The following is a 19,206-nucleotide window of genomic DNA, read 5'->3' as shown; positions in this document are numbered from 1 at the left end:
TGTAAAATGCCCCTCTGTGCTTTTACTTTAATGTGCCCTATGTAGCAGGCAGCAGGGAGGGGATCATTCAGGCTTATTCCAGTAAAAACTGTATAAACCTATATGTAACATGAATTCAGGAACATGGGAACTTTCTCCCTTGCTTAACATTTCCAGACAGTGCATGTATTACTGCTGACCCCCAGTGGTATAAAAGTGGTACTGCAACACATTGTATGACTATATCACCAGTGCAATGTTGTATCACAATGATGTTTCATCAGTGATTAGTGTTGGTCCCCGTGTTGCTTATTAACTCACACCCTGATTCATGTTGTTTCTTGCCAACAGGAGGGTGCTCTATGCAAAGTCAATAGTATCTGATAAGGTTTTATCTGAAATAATAATGATCTGGCAGCTCTAGTTCATTGATTTAACCCAGATATGTGGACTGTCTCCATGGCTTTAGGGATTTATTTACCAAGTCCTGGCATTTTAGCTGCCTTATTTAATGCCACAGTAGCTTAGACTGTAAACTCTAAAGCGCAGGGCCACCTTCCCTGTTGTATTTGCCATTTTTTGTGTCTTTATGTTTGAAATATACACCCTTCCCTTGTACAGTGCTGGGGGATATGCCCCCCCCTCCAGACGCACAGTTTCCTTACCGCGTTTGCTGTGGTGTGGTCTACGGCGGCTCCAAACGGGAGCGGGCCCTGGTGCAATTGCATTCCCTGTTCCCCCGGTAGTTACGCCACTGGTTAGTGCCGAAACATTGGTTTAATTTCTTTTAAAGGGAAAACAATAGTTCTCTCCATTTTTTGGCATAGGGCACCTTACAGACAGTCCTGTCCAGCTTAAATGGATAAATAATGTGCACTTATGAGTGAAAAAATATTTTAGATTGTGCAAAGTGACAGAGATACAGCTACTTGCCATAAACTACATCCAAGTTGGCTTTTGTGACAAAAAGAGCGATTTCCCTCCCTGCCCTAATTTGCATATGCAAATTAGGATTAGGTACGACTGGGCAGAAGGATTCTGAATCCTGCTGAAAAAGGGCAAAACCGAATCCTGGATTCGGTGCATCCCTAATTTTTTTTGATGCATGGATTATTGCTGCAGTTTCTCAAATGAATTTGCTTGCAGCGAAACGCGGAAATTGCCGCAAATTGGTGTCTTGCGTATTTATTCGACCGTCACTAGTGACATTTTTGCTTTGATTTCAGAAATGTGGGGGTTAGGTAGGTGAGAAAGCCAATCCACACACTTTGGATAAAAATCACTGTCCAGCTTTATTGAAAAAATTAAAACAACAGACAGGCATCTTTAGCAGTTGTACTCCTACCCTATGACATGTTGAATCACCTGACGCGTTTCATGCCCCCTTCTGGCACTTCATCAGAGGTGAGGTCACAGGATATCCTGTGCCTTATATACCTGTGTTCATTAAAAGAATCTCACATATAAAACAAAACAAACAAAAAATATAAAAAGATTTTTCGTTTGTTACAAGTCATATAGGTCACAGCCAATATTATCATAATATAATATAAGCAATACAATGATTTTACACTTATCTAACAGCGGTGTTATTCACTCTTAAATCATTATGACATCATATTATCAGGTTACTACTGACACATTATGGCTAAAAGAAACATTATGGCTGAAAAAAGCATGTTACTTCCCAGTCATTATTGAGACCATGTGGATGTCTAGTCTTTAAAGTGAAAATCCAAAAGATTTCCCTTTGGTCAATTATTTTCTTATTCTCCTTATTTGGTCGGCCTGGTTGCTGTACTTGGTGAAACAAGAGTAGAACATTTAAAAACAAGAAAGGGAACAAAAAACAGAGTGGATCTAATCTATACTTTATCACCAAGTACAGCAACCAGGCCGACCAAATAAGGAGAATTATAAACAAGAGATTGGATGTCTTGAAGGTAGATCCCTTGTTAGATAGAGAAGTGCTGGGAGGTTTAAAGTATGTATTCAAAAAGAGTAGGACCATTTCAAATGACTTGTCACCTAGTCTGTATCAACCTAAGAATAAACAGTTGCAAACGAATAAAAATTGGTTAGTGAAGCAAGGATCGTTCAAATGTGGAAAAAACAGATGCAAAGTGTGTAAACACATATTGGTTCAAAATTTCTTTAAGAGTACCACATCAGGGGAGATCTATCCCATAAGAAGTTATATAAACTGTGATTCAAGGGGTCTTATTTACTTGGCGACCTGTAGTTGTGGTGCTCAATATGTGGGCAGAACGTACAGGTCACTGAAGGAGAGGGCTAGGGAACACCTTACACCCATTGATTTGGACAGAATGGAAGAAACAAATTTTTCAAATAAGCGCACATCTGCTGTTATTAAACATATAATGTGTAGATATGGGGGTGATTATTCACACATTAAATTTCAGGGCATAGAACATGTTAAATTGGGACCACGTGGAGGTGATATCAAGAAAATAATTGACCAAAGGGAAATCTTTTGGATTTTCACTTTAAAGACTAGACATCCACATGGTCTCAATAATGACTGGGAAGTAACATGCTTTTTTCAGCCATAATGTTTCTTTTAGCCATAATGTGTCAGTAGTAACCTGATAATATGATGTCATAATGATTTAAGAGTGAATAACACCGCTGTTAGATAAGTGTAAAATCATTGTATGGCTTATATTATATTATGATAATATTGGCTGTGACCTATATGACTTGTAACAAACGAAAAATCTTTTTATATTTTTTGTTTGTTTTGTTTTATATGTGAGATTCTTTTAATGAACACAGGTATATAAGGCACAGGATATCCTGTGACCTCACCTCTGATGAAGTGCCAGAAGGGGGCATGAAACGCGTCAGGTGATTCAACATGTCATAGGGTAGGAGTACAACTGCTAAAGATGCCTGTCTGTTGTTTTAATTTTTTCAATAAAGCTGGACAGTGATTTTTATCCAAAGTGTGTGGATTGGCTTTCTCACCTACCTAACCCCCCACATATGATGTCCACTGGATTGGAGACCAGTAAGAGGGAGCCAGCACACTATTAGGACTGGACACAACGAATGAGTGGCCTTGATTTCAGAAATGCCCCTGACCCCCTTAGCTGCTCAGAGTGAAGCCTTTGCCACTATTTTGGCTACAAGGATAGAAGCAATAAGAAAGCTTAGCTGAGGCAGCGCCAGCAACACCATGACGTTGTGCCATGTAATGTACCAGTAAAGAACACAATGTTATGTTTTATAGAAAAGGCAGAGCCATTATATAATAACAGGCCCAGCTGATGATGGTGCAGCACCGGAGTGGAGTGCGGGGCATTGATTCTGCAAAGAATACGATACACAACCAACCAGAATTTCGTTCTTCCCCATGTCAGAACCGATACAGTCGCTGGCGAATCTTGTATGAAGCTCAGCAAACCCATCGAGGGCCCTTCCAGTCAGCAAGGAGATCCCTACTGGGGCGACATATAATATTCCAAAGAAATCTCCCTGATAGGATGGCTTTAATGTGTCAAAGAAAAGATGCCAAAACTGCAAACAAATCCAAAATGTAAAGTTTATTATGAAAATGATTCCTGCCGGATGAATCAAGAAATTAATTTACATAAAAGACAGCATGTATGGTGTGTAAGCAGGCCTAGAAAAGTATAAAAAAGAACCTTGTTTTAAAAAAAATGAAATTATGTACAGTTTTTGCTTTTTTATTTTCCCTTTTTTTGTTTTTGTTTCTGCACCGTATTAAATGATGGTTAATGGAAAAATAATGTTTCTCTTTTATACAACAGATGAGGCACGTAGAGTTAAAACTGAGTTAGTCTGTAATAAAACACAAGGAAACTTACCCATAACTATAGCTTTTTTTTGTTTTTTTGAAAACGTTTTAATATATATATATATTTCTTAAACGTTTACATTGGTAACACTGCTGGATGGACAGGTACAATGCCATCTGTTTCCTAACCGCCCCCTTCCCTTCCCCGACTGGCACCGACCTCATAAAGTTTCTCATATTCATTTACAAGAAAGAGTTAAAAACACAGACACGCCCGTCACAAATAGAAAAAAAAAATGACAAATTGCTTCTTGGTTTTTTTTTTCCATAATTTTTGCAAATTGTCAGACAATTTTTATTTCGAAAGCAGCTGTTAAATTCAATAGTTTATTATTATTATTATTATTAATAATATTATTTTTAATCTTTTGACACGACACAAAACACCATTGAAAAAATGTGAAACAAAAACCTAAAAAAAGAAATTAAACAAAGATGGAAGACAGAGAGTCAAACGTAAACCTTGGAAGTGGAATTTAGAGATTTTCAGTGTTTGCAGCTGCATGGAGATCCGAGAAGGTCCAGATCTGGTTCTAGAAGGTTCTCATTCTGGTTGTAGACTGGAGATAGTATCTGACAGAGACTGAAAGCCACCAAAGGTTAGAAGCTATTCCTTGCTAGAGCTGCCATGAATTTTATCCAATGATTCTCCTCTCTAAGGGGTAAATTTATCAGAGTGAAGTTCCGCCACTAGAGTGAAATTCCACAGCTCTCAATTCATTTCTATGGGATTTTGAAAGGCGTATTTATCAATGGGTGAAAGTGAAAGTTCACCCTTTGATAAATATGCCTATAAAAATTCCATAGAAATGAATGGAAAGTGGCGGAACTTCATTATTAACTTCACTCTTTGATAAATATACCCCCAAATGTTTGTGAAATACCAACGTGAGAATGAAGAAGGATTGCCATGACATTCCTTTCAAGATCCAAGTTACCAGGATGTGTTAGGTGCCACAGTGTTGGCCCTATGACCAACCAGAGAACCCTTCATCCAGGACTCACTTTCATAGCAATTAGATGGGGACACTGCCCCATCGTATAGAGTTGGGCTGGCCTCCTCAATTATGGCTTTTATGTGTTCAGAACACACAAAACAAATGTCCATTTACTCCTATCAATGGGTTTTTATATTAACATGAGATGGTTTTGGTATATTCTAAACAGAAAGTTGAATTTTGCAAAGGATTCTTCCATTGGCCTCCAGGTAGTGACACTGAGGTCTCCCATTGGCCTCCTGGTGGTGACACTGAGGCCTCCGGTTGGCCTTTTACCAATGACACTAAGTTCTCCCATTGGCCTCCTGGTAGTGACACTGAGATCTCCAGTTGGCCTTTTACCAATGACACTAAGTTCTCCCATTGGCCTCCTGGTGGTGACACTGAGGTCTCATGTTGGCCTTCTACCAGTGACACTAAGTTCTCCCATTGGCCTCCTGGTGGTGACACTGAGGTCTCCGGTTGGCCTTCTACCAGTGACACTAAGTTCTCCCATTGGCCTCCTGGTGGTGACACTGAGGTCTCTGGTTGGCCTTCTACCAGTGACACTAAGTTCTCCCATTGGTCTCCTGGTGGTGACACTGAGGTCTCCGGTTGGCCATCTACCAGTGACACTAAGTTCTCCCATTGGCCTCCTGGTGGTGACACTGAGGTCTCCGGTTGGCCTTCTACCAGTGACACTAAGTTCTCCCATTGGCCTCCTGGTGGTGACACTGAGGTCTCTGGTTGGCCTTCTACCAGTGACCCTAAGTTCTCCCATTGGCTTTCCTGAGGCCACACTGAGGTCAAACACCACTTGTGGTCTTGGGTTTTTCTCAAAAGTAGGGTAGGAAATTCTTGGTTGTAGGGCTACTTTCTTGACTTCTGGGGAAGACCAGCGAAGTGAAGGCTGGCAAGTACCATAGTCATCTAATGAAAACATAGACAATGCCTGGATGGCAATAAGGCACCCAAAATATTGAGGATATAAAGTGTGTCTAGTATTAGAATATAGTCAGAGATGGTTTGGGGGGCAGAGAGGAAGAAGTCACAGGACTGTGCTCCCCCATTGTTTATGTAGGTTTGGGTTACTCAATTATGCTTTCATGACTTTAAGTCTTCTGCCAGAGACCACCAGGGAAGCCTGCACTCATCATGAGTACCAAGAAGGGGTGCTGCCTGAACTCACCTCCTCCCATCATGAGAGAACCAGTCGCCCCACCCACAGATGGAACTGCCTGATGTCGACTCCAAATGCAGAAATACACGTCTTATTAGCTTGTGATTGGAATGACAGACAACAGGACAGAGTTAAAAAGTACAGAACAGTAATCAGGACAGAGTACTAAATTCCACAACAGTAAAGGTGGCGACAAAAAACCGAAAGCAAAGGAATTGCAAAGATACCCATAGGGTGTACTAACAGTGAAAGCAGCGTTGGCACTATACAAACATCCACAAGTCCCCATGTACCACCGATTCACTGACACACAGGGAGTAAAGAACATGACAGACCCAGACTACAGTTTAAAAAGCACAGAGAAGGACGACAGATAGAAACACTCACGTTAGCTTAGAATATACTGCATATTGTAACACACGTTGAAATTGGAATGAGACAGCTAAAAGACACCCGCAAATTGTCCTCTTCTTTTTTTCCTAATTATGTTTTGTTTTAATTTTTTACATGAAGCAACACATTTCATAATCTCACACCTGGTATTGGATGTTTCACAGATAAGCTGCCGAAACAGATTGGAAGAAGGACATAAAAACCATTATTCCCCCCCCCTTTCCCATTTGAAAGTCACAATTTCTCCCTAAAAACTGAGAATGGTATTTTCTCAGCTCAGTTTGTTCTTTATTTCTCTCCTCCTGCTCCTTTATTCTAATTTGGAACTGTCCAACCAAAGGCTGAGAGCAAAACCCGTTCTGCTTATTGGTAGTCTAGTGGTGGCTTTACAGGTCCATCTAGAAGGGTTAGCGGCCCATCTAGACGGTGTGGCAAAGTGCTTCAGAAGGAGAGAAGGAATGATACAGAAGCCTGAGGAAAAACATGGAAGATAAACCGTAAAGGAACCAGCTGGTCGCCCTCTTGTACGGGACAAGATCAACACAGGGCAGGTCATTACACACAACATGTAACAGGAAAACATGAGGGGTTAGTAAAGTGGTCTGTGCAAGTATTGACACCCTCGCTAATATACTGCCTCCATTCCCTGTTATTCAGACACCCAGTCCAAGGGACTGGAGAACCAAAGGGATTAAGTGAATGTGTAGTCTCTAAGGTCCTTGACCATCACCCAGGACACTCCTGTGGTTTTTCATGGATTACCTTTAACTCTGGCACAGGCAAGCCATGTCTCTATATCTCCTATCTACAATGGCAGGTTGGGAATCACTTAATGACCAGAGAGCCTCAAGTTGGAGTTTCCTCTCCAAAGTTAAGGTGATTCCTTTAGTACAGGACACAGGACAAGACTGCATTGTGGACTCCTTCCCCTTTTGTTTTCTGTATCTCCCTTGTTCCTTGTTAATTTCAAAACTGAAAATAAAGAATATGTAAACAAAGAAGCTGCTTGGAAGACCTTCCCAAATAACTTTGCTAGTCCCTTCAGGTTCCATAATGGTTCTCACCACTTAAATGTTTTGATCGTAAGCTGGGCAAACATGTAAATATCTGTTTGTTTGGGCCACCTATGTGCTGGGCCAAATTAGGCTCATCTGATTAACTAGCCCTGACCAACATTTGTTTTATGTCTGGAGAACAGCATCAACTGGTTGGTGAGGTCCTCATTTTATGGGATTATCTAACTACTCAGATATTGTTCAGACAGGCCACCAGGAAGGCAATACACACAAGCCAATACGCTGTCAATTGAATCTGAAGGGACCAAATTGGCAGTTTATATCCACCTTTACATAAAGCTGGACATACGTGGGCTGATAAAAACTGCAGCCGGCAGCTTATCGGCCTGTGTGTAGGGCCCTTCCGATTGGCTGAAAGTTGGGCTGATGTTGATCGAGCAGGATTAAAAATCCAGTCTCTATTAGTTGATGCGGTCCATCGATCTGACTGCCCGTGTTGGCTATATTATGATCCAATCATTGGGCCCTAGGGCCTACGATCGGATCAGCCCGATATCACCCACCTCAATGTGGGCATTTCGGGGAGAGAAGTCGCCAAACAAGCAGGTCTCTACATATATGGCCACCTTAAACCCTTCAGTTCTCTAGTCCAGGACTGAGAGTCAGAGAAGCCCTTAAACATCCATATTATAAAAATCAAAGTGTGCACATTTCCATAGAGCTTCCTTATGGTCATTAGAAGGAACTGCCAGTGCAAGAGGAACCTCAGCAGCATCATCACCTGCTATATCAGCATCCATTGGCCTTTCACATAAAAACAGTTAAACCTAATCCCTGAAAGATCTGATTTACTAGCCCTGCTGGCATAAGAAAGGGGCTCAAGTCACATATAAGCAGGATGTTGACCAGCTACAGCTACTACAATCTAGCCCACAACTAGTTGAAAGACTCATGTTATCTGGCGACATCTCAGCAGTGATATCATAGAGCTCAGTGGGGGGCAAAGGGATGCCTCGGGAGTACTCTGCACCTATGGATTCTGTGGAGGCAAGCTATTTCTAATGATTGGGAAGAAGGTGTAAAGGAGGAAAAAAGTGAACGTATATACATACTGAGGATTCTGGGATATGAGTTGTGGAACAGACAGTGTGCGGATGTGCCTGTTGAGGAAAGGTCTCTTTCCTGCATGTGACAAAGTCTGTGAATGTGTGCGTTTCCTATATGTATAGACACACACGTACACACAGGGGTACATATGTATGTATACATACACATATAGACTGATATAGAATACACAACAAGCACACACATTCTTCCATGGCAAGGCATCTTGGTACGTCAATACACAGCTTACTTGGTGCCTGTTAATACCATTAGGGACCCCTTTGGCATGGAAAGAGTTCACTCCAAGCTTGGGGTTCCCAGGACCTGTAGTGCAAGCACTTTTAACCCTCAGTGGACCAGAATAGCAGGCACCCTGTCCTTTCTGGTGACCAAGGGGTTAACTGATGAAACACTCCAGCAGCAGGCAGGAAGAGGTCCCAATATAATGAAAAAAAATTGTAATAATCTATAATATAAAAAAAGGTGGAAAAAGAGAAAAAAAGGAAGCCATGTTCCAGTATGTCTGGTGGGGACTAAGATAGTAAGGGATCATGAAGTATTCCAGGGTTTTAGTGGGGATTCTAGGTGGGAGTCAAAGTGCTGGAATATTTTATGTTGTAAAGGATCAGAACACATCCGCTGCCCCCTTCACTAAATGATGGAGCAACGGGCACAGTGCCGGCGGTTCCCTGGAGAGGCACCTGCTGACTAAACCAAAGCCGATGGAAGTGTCCACAATGCCTTGTGCAGCCCTGTTATTGATTGTGTGTAGTGCGGAAGACGGGGCTACTGGTCCCACACTGCTTTGGGAAGAGCAATACCTTATAATACTGCCTCTTACACACCACCTCCCCTTACGGCTTTGGAATAGTCTGCAAAGGAGGAGACATGGAGGGGCCAGATTTAGCTGCCCCAAACCCCTGTACATAACAACCTACATTCTGCATTTCATTTAGAAGGTCTTTCTCCTCTCTCTCTCTCTCTCTCTCTCTGCAGTCTGTCCATTCTTACTCCTCCTCTTCTTCCTCTCAGTCTCTCATTCACATTTTGCCCTCGTTCCCTCAGTCCTCTTTCCGTTCTAGAGTCTGTGTTGCATGGATGCCATTGCTGTAGACTGGGAAAGGAAGAGATGAGAAGATTCCCTCTGCTGTTGTGAAGACACTAGCAGCTGGAACTTGGGTAAGACCAGCTCCTGTAACAGCTCCTCCAAATGGACCAGACATATTTAACCGGTGCACATGGTGGTAGAGCATCTCCATTGGGGTTTTGGGGTCCAGTCCAAATCCTGGGCCATTCACATCCACAAAGTTCACAGGGTGAGTATTTGGAAGGAGGTTGCCCAGAGTTACCTCTGCAGGCGCATAGCGAATGGTGCCCGTGGTATATACCCTTTGCCCACTGCTTCCAGTGGCTGCTAATGTCCCTGCCACACGATGCACAAGGGGCAAAACCACATTTCCCCCCTGAAACCTCTGCAGAGCTTCCAGCTCCCCTGCATACAGAAGAGAGTTAGATGGGCCACTGGTTTGAGGTGCCTTTTCCCTGGGGGAAGCGGAGAGGGGAGGGGAAAGGGGGTCTGAACTGACAGTAGCCAATCCTGCTGAGGATCCAGCAAATTGCTGTTTGCTGCGTCCAACACCTTCTGCCCCACCTGGGGGCGTGAGGACAGAGTCCGGGATGGAAACATGAAGGGCTGGGGGGGCAGCAGAGGAGGACGGGGAGGGGGAGAAGTGCTCACCTCCTGTGGGAGGTTTGGTAATACTGTAGAGAGACTCATTACGGGAGATTTCCCTGTTTGGAGGAAAGTTCCAAATGCTACTGTCATTGTCAAAGTTGATGGGTTCTGACATTTCTGTTTTGATCTTAAGTACAGAAGAGGAGGCGCAGGCTCCTGTGGGAGGTGGGGTGGAGGGGAGAAGTCTAGGAGGGTCCCCCAATGAGTTCTCTATGCCGCCTGGGCTTGATCCTCCAGACAATCTTCTCCTGCGTCCTCCGCATGGTCCTGTCCTGTTTCTTCTCCTTCTTTTCCTCCTCTGATGACGATTAAGCACCCCTGCTACTCTGACTCCATTATCATCTTCGTCCTCTTCTCCACTCTCTGAGTCCTTGGCACTGTCTGAGCTCAAAGAATCCGGCCCTCGCATGTCTGCCTCACTCTCTGCATAACGCTCCACCTTTATGTGCATTGGGCCTAAGGCATCCAAGGAACCAATACCTCCCAGGACACTCAACCCCCCATGCTCCATCACCTCCTCTGACTTTCTCAATTCACAGTCTTCACCTTCTTCACTCTCCTCACTGCAGGCTTCACTAGAACTATTTCCTTCTTCGTCACAGTTCATCTCCGGATCAGATTGGGCCCCTGGCTGCTTGTGCTCTGGATCTTCGCTCTGCTCTGAGAGATTCCCCTTTCCACCTGACTTTGGATTTTCATTGTCCTCTGTCAGGGGATAAAGAATGAACAATTAACCAGGTTATTAATGACAGCTCATAAATGTTTCAGGTTCTTGGTAGAACATACTCAATGTTAGAGGGGAACATGGGTGCATGGAGTAAAGATGTTAATGATTTTGTCTTCCACCCATTGCGCTATTAAAGGAATAGTAACACCAACAATGAAAGTGATTTAAAGTAATGAAAATATAATGTACTGTTGCCCTGCACTGGTGTTTTTGCTTCACAACTACTACTATTGTTTATATAAACAAGCTGCTGTGTAGCCATGGGGGCAGCCATTCAAGCACAGGATACACAGTAGATAACAGATAAGTACTACTATAGTTTATATAAACAAGCTGCTGTGTAGCCATGGGGGCAGCCATTCAAGCAGAGGATACACAGTAGATAACAGATAAGTACTACTATAGTTTATATAAACAAGCTGCTGTGTAGCCATGGGGGCAGCCATTCAAGCACAGGATACACAGTAGATAACAGATAAGTACTACTATAGTTTATATAAACAAGCTGCTGTGTAGCCATGGGGGCAGCCATTCAAGCACAGGATACACAGTAGATAACAAATAAGTACTACTATAGTTTATATAAACAAGCTGCCACACTACACTATTGTCATTCCTTTAAAACACTTTTATTTCTACGTGTTGCTGTTCCTTCAATTCACTTGGCAACAAAACACATAGAACTGCCTGGGGTATCAATGTTTTTACAGACATTCAGTAGATTTATTGTCCCACCTGAATTATCCTTGGAGTCCGAATCAGAGTCAGAAGTCTCAGAGGATTCCGATGTCTTCTCAGGTAAGTGAGGAAGCTGAGCAATATCCATGGGGACATCCTTGTATTCTTGCAAACTAAGGAAATGTATACGGGAACAACAAGAAAGAACATCAAGCCTAGTGCAAACTGATGTATCCCGAGAGCAAAGTGCTCCCTGATAATTCTATGAGTGTACAGTACAGATGCTCACTGGCCATATTATCACCTACAGCAATATATTTAGCTGGGAATAACAACTCTGACAAAGACTGATCTGTTTGCTACAGGGCAGCCATCAGGGGGGCACAGCAGGGACAGTTGTACTGGGCCCTGCAAAATCTGAGATGAAAGGGGTGCCCGGCTGTGCTGCACTCTCCGAAAAAGTCGGGCCCCCTTAAGAGTGTGCGAAGACCAGAACCTACAGTTGACAGTGGGTTGGTAGTGCTGTTTATTAAAACTAAATTAAAAAATGTAAATGTAAAAATTTCTTACACAAGAATCAGTCATTTTTCATCCATTTGTTTTAAGGGTTTATATTTCCTTTAGCCTGGCAGCTCTATAACTAATGCTAGTCTAGTATTCTGGGTCCTCGAGGCTTCTTCTTAAAGCCATGAGGGACCTACAAACCTCACTGTTGCTATGGGAGGAGGTGCATGGCTACAGGTGTAGGAACTGACTGACACATTTACAGCAATCACACATTTGCTACATGGCAGCTGGTTGTGAGATGTTTTTGGTCCAAAAATGTATAGGCAGCAATTCCATTCATATTGTCTTGTTTCTGGAAGAAGCCTGCAAAGTCAGTTTTCCAGAAAGGCCAGCATAATACCATTGATGTTTCTGTAAACACATACCTAAGAATATAGTTGACCCAGATGATGTTTCTCTCATTGGCATTCTTGGCATTGATAGAGATAGTGGCACAGGACTGGACCCAGATATAGCCCCCATTCTTCTGCATCCAGCGGTAATACTTGGTCACACACTGCCCCTTGTTCAGCACTGCAAAAGGGAAATAAAAGTCTGTGAGCATCGGCCATGAATTACATTTGTCTTTTGCTTCCCTCATCAATCATTGACTCTTCCCAAGAAGCTGACAGAGCAAAGTGTTAGGGAACCTACAAGAAGGTGCAATGGGAGCTGAAAAGGGTGAGAAAGAGGAATACTATAAGGCAGGGATCCCCAACCTTTTTCTCCCATGAGCCACATTCACATGTAAGTAAGGTTGGAGAGCAACACAAGCATGCATGCAGTTCTAGGGGTGCCAAATAAGGGCTGTGGTTGGCTATTGGTAGCCCCTATATGAACTGGAAGTCTACAGGAGGTTCTGTTTGGCAGTACACCTGTTTTTTATGCAACCAAAGCTGTCTTCAAGCCAGGAATTCAAAAATAAACTTTGAGGCCTCTGGGAGCAACATCCAATGGGTTGGTGAGCAACATGGTGCTCGGGAGCCACTGGTTGGGGATCACTGTTATAAGAAAGAGTAAGGATGCTGATAAGGGACAGACAAGGGTGAAGGAACACCAAGATACCAGATGTGAGAGCAGGGTGACACTGATTCTAAAAAGAGAGAGACAGCAAGGCTACGAGATAGAGACTGAGTGGTGTTAGAACAACATGGCATACAAGGGCTGTCATATTAGGAAATCATGAAACAAAGGCAGAAAGTGATAAAGCAATAGGAACATCAGGTAGACAATGAGCAGGGTGTATCTTCAGAGATGGGTATCTTCAGGGCTGGACTGAAAGTCAAAACAGGCCCTGGCATTTCAGGTACACAGAGGCCCAATCAGCCCACACAGAAGCCCAAACAGCCCCCACCAGCCCACTAAATACTGATTTTCTATGGCACCTTATAGCAGCCCCTCTGGCATTTGCCAGAACCCACAGATTGCCAGTCCGGGCCTGGGTATCTTCAACTATGTGCCTGAACATGTAATACTCAAAGGCAATAGCACACTTGACATATCACAGAAAAAAGCATGATAGTTTGTAAGCTAATATATAGTCAGAGTGGGTCTGAGATATATTTTATGGAATATGGATGAAGGTGGATTGAATACGACAGGAATAAATAAGACTGTCCTCATCATTTATGTTATTTATAGAGATTATGGGAGTCACATGCAGGGTGGGGGGGAGGGGAGTTATTATGGTCATGAGGTTCAGGGTCACAAAAAGGTCAAAGGAGGGAGAATGTAATCCTGGAATAAGGAAAGTGCAGTAGTGCCGTAAAGTAACCACACAGAGATATACACACAGACTGTCAGCCTTTCTGCTTGCTAGAGGTTATTTGAAGGTATATGAGAAGCAGCTTTGATCCCTGGGCTCATTTTGGGGGATTCCATTCAGTCAGAAAACAGAGCACTTTCTTTTCATCTTGTCAGAGAGAATTTACAGCTCTCAGATGAGTAAAATCCAAGTCATGAGTTGCAGGGTGGGAAGGGAGAAGCGGGCTGAGACCAAGAGACCTGGTATCTGAAGGATGGAAGGGAAAGTGGAAATAGATGGGGAAATGAGAGAGTAAAGCAGCGAGGGTGAGCTTCAGAATAATAGGGAAGAGAGACAAATGTAAGTGAGTGAGAAACTAAGGGAAAAATGACAAAAAATTTAGACTGGTAGAGATAAACTAGAATTGCAGAAGGTTTAGGGTCCATAAAATGTTTTGTTGTGGGGCCCAGCACTTCTAGCTTAACCCCTGATATGATAAATCTTACACATTCTGAGCCTTCTAAACAATAAAAAGACCCGAAGAGGGGTCAAACCCCAGTCACATGAGATAATGGTGAAAATGTATATATATAGGTACAATATAGAGCCTGTAAGGGACAAAGGGAGGGCATGAGGTTACAGAAAGTAGCGCTACTTAAAAATAGAAAGAATTAAAGGAATGGTATGAAGAGTTATTCAGAAGGCGCCACAGGAAAGGCTTATATGGAACAACAGGAGAGAGTTGCAATAGGAGCAAGAGCAGGGTTATAAGTCAGGGATATGTAGAGCAACAGGTGGTACAAAGTGGTAGGAGAAATAATGGGGAGGGGGTGTATGAAGCATAATGGACTCATAGGGATGGGCTGTAGTTATAGGAGAAGTTAGAAGGAGAGGTTATATGGTGCAATAGAAGTAGTTAATAACAGTGTTGGACTGGCCCACCGGGATACCAGGAAAACTCCCGGTGGGCCCAGGTGTCAGTGGGCCTCTTGCTTCTAACCATTTAGCCTATTTAATGGTAATTCCCTATTTCTTTATGGGGAAAAAATGCTTAATAATGGGAAAATATAGTGTAGAAGTAGAAGTAAGTAATACAAGACTAAGAGAATAAAGAGTTTGAGAGAGGAGAGGAGGAATAATAGTTTGAAAAGTGGTCCCACAGTCTACGGTTTTCCAGTGGGCCCAAGATCTAAGGTTTTCTGGTGGGCCCCTGGCATCCCAGTCCGGCACTGGTTAATAATAACTCTTTCACAAGTCAATATAAAAATCAACAGAGGTAGTTATATTGATGATATACATGTGTAGGGTGCCTGTAGCAAAAACACAAACTAGAGTCAATTATGGAGAATTAAATCTGGTGTTATAGTGAGGGACCTTACACAACCATGTGGGGGTTACATGATATTCTAATGAAGGTGGTGCCTAATGCATGGGGTTAAGGAAGGTTCCCCAGATATAATGCATCATTGTAAACAACCCCATTTCTAAAGTCTCCCAATTTAAGATATATAAAAAAGGAAAATTCCTGATAACAAAAAGAAGGTTATCCCCCTTAGTCACCAGAAGGGGGCAATGTGTTCCCGGCAAACCGCTTGTCCCTTCACTGTGCCCTTGTCTCTGTCTGTCTGGAATAGAAAACCTTCTAACTGCTGTAATAAATATGGCTAAATTAGTGGTTAAATGGTTATCTCAAGTAATATGTATTTGCATTAATCATCTTGCAGCAAAGCAGAGCTGAGGAAGGTTCCGCAGAAAGCACTAAATTCATATTGTCCATTTAATTGTGGTTAATAAGGGCTACACAATGCCCAGTGTCCTATGGAGGGGGGGAAGGAGAATGGGAGATTGAGGAGAGAAAGTAGGGAGGGCTGAAATGAGAGCAGGAAAGGACTGAGACACCAAGACATGGGGAGAACAAGACCAGAGATACACAGAAAACATGGGGAAGAAGAGACAGGAGCGCTTGTGTGGTGTTTGGTTTAAAGGGAATGTGTTGTTAAAGCAAATACTGTTGATTTTCACTGGCTGAAATATATGCACTATATACAATCCTTTAGGTACAGTGCCGGCTGAACTGCGCTGCTCTTCTGTATCACATGTGTGAAAGATACAACGTGCTCTTTTATTAACGTGATATTTCACTACTTCTTCCGCTTTACAAAGTCCGTCTCATCAGTCAGTGAAATGCAACAGGTGTCACTTCAGCCTCTGACAAACTCAACTTTCCCATTGCTAGTTCTGTATAAGATGGACTGTCATATTGCTCATCTCTGCCATAACTTTCCTCACTTACTGTCCTTCTTACCTTTACTTGTACATTCATGTTTAATCTTCTTTCAGTTACACATTTGAACCTGAGATAAGGGCTGCTTGCACTCTTTTTATTCCCTCTTGAGATCAGGACTGCTTGCCCTTTGCCATTTATCCTCATTTATTTATATAGTGCCGATTTACTTGACATTCCCTCCTGAGATCAGGACTGCTTTCCCTTTTGCCATTTACTTCCCATTCCCTTCTGAGATCAGGACTGCTTTCCCACTTTCCAGTCTCTACCCAGATCAGGACTGCTTTCCCTTTTCCCATTTACTCCAAATTTGTTCCCAAGTTCAGAACAGAACTGCTTTCCATTTGCCTGAGCCATTCCAAAAGGTACTTGCCCTGTGCCCCGGCCCACCAGTGGCCTCCCTCACCCACCTCTCATCAGCCACAGCAGCCCCCCCCCCTTTACATTCTGTCACTTGCCCCTGCTCACTTCCCACAGTCACTGGGCCTAGCAAGCCATGACAAGAACAAAGTATATTGGTATAATGATTTTTTTCTTGTAATTGTGCCCCCCCTGTTGTGCCCTAGGCAGCTGCCTCTTCTGCTCACCCCTCGTTCCAGTACTGCCCATTGCTCCTCATTCCTTCCAGAGATCAGGCAGCTTTCCTTTATTTTCTGAGAACAACTGTTTGACTTTCCACTTTCTCCCCAGTTCAAAACTACTCTCCGTAATGTCTCTATTTACTTTCCAGCGATCAGGACCATGTTCACACTTTCTATTTACTTCTGGTACCCTGCCAAAATAAAAATTGTTTTTCAATTTTTCATTTACTTTCCAAGATCTGAACTGCTTTGTCACTTTCCATTTACAGCCTACAGGACTGTTTCCTACTTTAATATTACCTCCTATTTACACTAAATTCTGCTTTCTACTTTCCTACATTTGCTTCCCATTTTCTCCTGCAATGAATGATTTTCTCATTGTTCTTTTACTTTCTGTTCCCTCTTGCTTTCCCACGTTACATTTACTTCCCCTTGTCTCCAGGATCAGGAATGCTGTCTGAATTCCCATTCACTTCCCAGATCAGACTGCTTTCACCTTTCATCTACGCCCCATTCATTTCCTGCGCCAGAACTGCTTGTTTCACTTTGCAAATACTTCTTTGCTTTCCACGTAAAGACCATTTTGTCTCCCAGAGAATGAATTCTGGTCCTTTCTTCCAGACTTCCTCTCATGCTGTCTGAACCAAATGCCAAGATATATTAATTCAGCTGCACTCTATAGATTCTTTCTCATGGAATCACAGAAGCAACTTCATAGCACCTTTCCTATACAGGCAGCCATACAAAGGTTCATCGTGTAGAAACAAGGCCGCCTTTGTTGCTTGGGATAGTTCCTTAGATGAATTCCCACATCCATGGGCAGATGCTGCATACTGTATGCGGGGTACTGTGTGAGCTGTGGCTTTAAAGGAGACATTTACATCAATAAAGAATTGGGCTGCAAAATGTTGGCCCTTTGTATCAGCCCAAGGCAACCACAGTCCTTTAGCAGTAAAGATCTGTGTCTCCAAAGATGCCCCAGTAGCTCCCCATCTGCTTTTCTGCTGATTCACTGCACATGCTCTGTGCTGCTGTCACTTACTGAGCTAAGGGACCCACTCACAATATACAGTACACATAGAATAGAAATGTCACAATATAAGGCTGATTAGTAATTCATTTAGATCCGCATTTTATGGCAGCTCCTTTCTGCATCAGGGTTATTCTATAGTCAGCTTCTATGAGAAATGTAATCTCACTTTCTGATAATATTCTGACGGTTTCTCAACAGCAGTTGAGAACCCACTGAGCATGTGTCGTGCCACTGACACTCTGGCCTAACCAGATCACAATATGAAGTTCTGCTGTGGTCACCTTTGATGGCCTGGGTCATTACTGTTACAGATCTGGCGAATGTCGAAACTGGTATAATTAGTTTAATGTATATATATATTAATATAGGGTTTATTAGGGTTTAGTTCTCCTTTAAACAGAAATTGGATGTGCCCATGTGTATTTAAGGCTCAGGGGCTCCCACGACTCCTGTTTGGAAACCAGACTGTCTCATGGCAAATATGTTAGGAATTTATTTCCTCATTATTAAAGCCCCCCCTTGCAAGACAATGTTTGCTCAGGCACTCGTTAGCTCATAAAGGGATTTATAAAACCATAGACTTAACAGGGCACTATCCTCTGTTTATTTTCTTAAAGTGGACCCGTCAACTAGACATAAAAAGCTGTATAATAAAAGTCCTTTTCAAATTAAACATGAAATCCAAATTCTTTTTTGTTATTAAAGCATTCATAGCTGTTGTAAGCTCATTTAAACATCTCAGCTGTCAATCAAATATTGTCTGCCCCTCCTCTATGCCTTAGGCCTTTCCATTCAGCACTTCCTAGATGTCACTGCTCTCCCCACATTCCCCCAGTTCTCTTCACCATTTAATTGTGTAGCCAGGACATGGGGATGGACATCAGGTCCCCCATTCTGGTGCACAAACAAGATTCTGAGATGATACAAGGCTTGTCTTAATAAAAGTGTCCACAAAATGGCTCCTGCCTGCTTGCTATAATTATGAATTCCCAGACTGAAGGAAACAAGATTCAAATAATTTATACAGCGTAATTAAAGTTCATTTTGCTTGACTAATGTGATAAAATAGAATTTGGAATTTTTTTTGTGGTAATGGGTCCCCTTTAATTATTTACCAGTTAAGTTTATTACAAGACTCATGGAGCTCAGTAAAATCAGTGTAAGTCAAAATAGAGAATGACCACTCTAGACTCCACCACAATATGCCCCTCCAGTCTGCTCCACAATGCTCCGTGTGCTCAGCCACCAGCATCCCCACTGTTCTATAGATCCAATGAGCAATTGATTCAGGCGGCACTCAGAATAAAAGTCAAGAGAAGTTGTGATAGTGTTAACATCCTCGTCTTACGTGTTTCGGGAAACACTCCCTTAATCATAGGCATATTAAG

General features: G+C 42.7%; 2 protein-coding genes across 6 annotated transcripts in view; one reads left to right on the top strand and one right to left on the bottom strand.

Moving 5' to 3' along the window:
* Positions 1-19,206, top strand: part of LOC108700312 — a 782,191-nt gene that overhangs the window by 238,264 nt on the left and 524,721 nt on the right. The window lies entirely within an intron of this gene.
* Positions 6,471-19,206, bottom strand: part of npas3.S (neuronal PAS domain protein 3 S homeolog) — a 334,397-nt gene continuing 321,661 nt past the window's right edge. For all 5 annotated transcript variants that reach the window (XM_018233393.2, XM_041575379.1, XM_041575378.1 and 2 more), the window contains 3 exons: positions 12,563-12,710; positions 11,688-11,803; positions 6,471-10,930 (listed from right to left, as the gene is read on the bottom strand). In XM_018233393.2, the coding sequence (XP_018088882.2) occupies positions 9,552-10,930; positions 11,688-11,803; positions 12,563-12,710 (1,643 nt within the window). In that variant the 3' untranslated portion in view covers positions 6,471-9,551. The remainder of the gene's footprint in view (positions 10,931-11,687; positions 11,804-12,562; positions 12,711-19,206) is intronic.

The sequence above is a fragment of the Xenopus laevis genome, chromosome 8S, assembly GCF_017654675.1.
Source record: "Xenopus laevis strain J_2021 chromosome 8S, Xenopus_laevis_v10.1, whole genome shotgun sequence".
Lineage (NCBI taxonomy): Eukaryota > Metazoa > Chordata > Amphibia > Anura > Pipidae > Xenopus > Xenopus laevis.
Note: the sequence above shows the minus strand (reverse complement) of the source record. Positions and strands in the feature narration are given on the sequence as shown.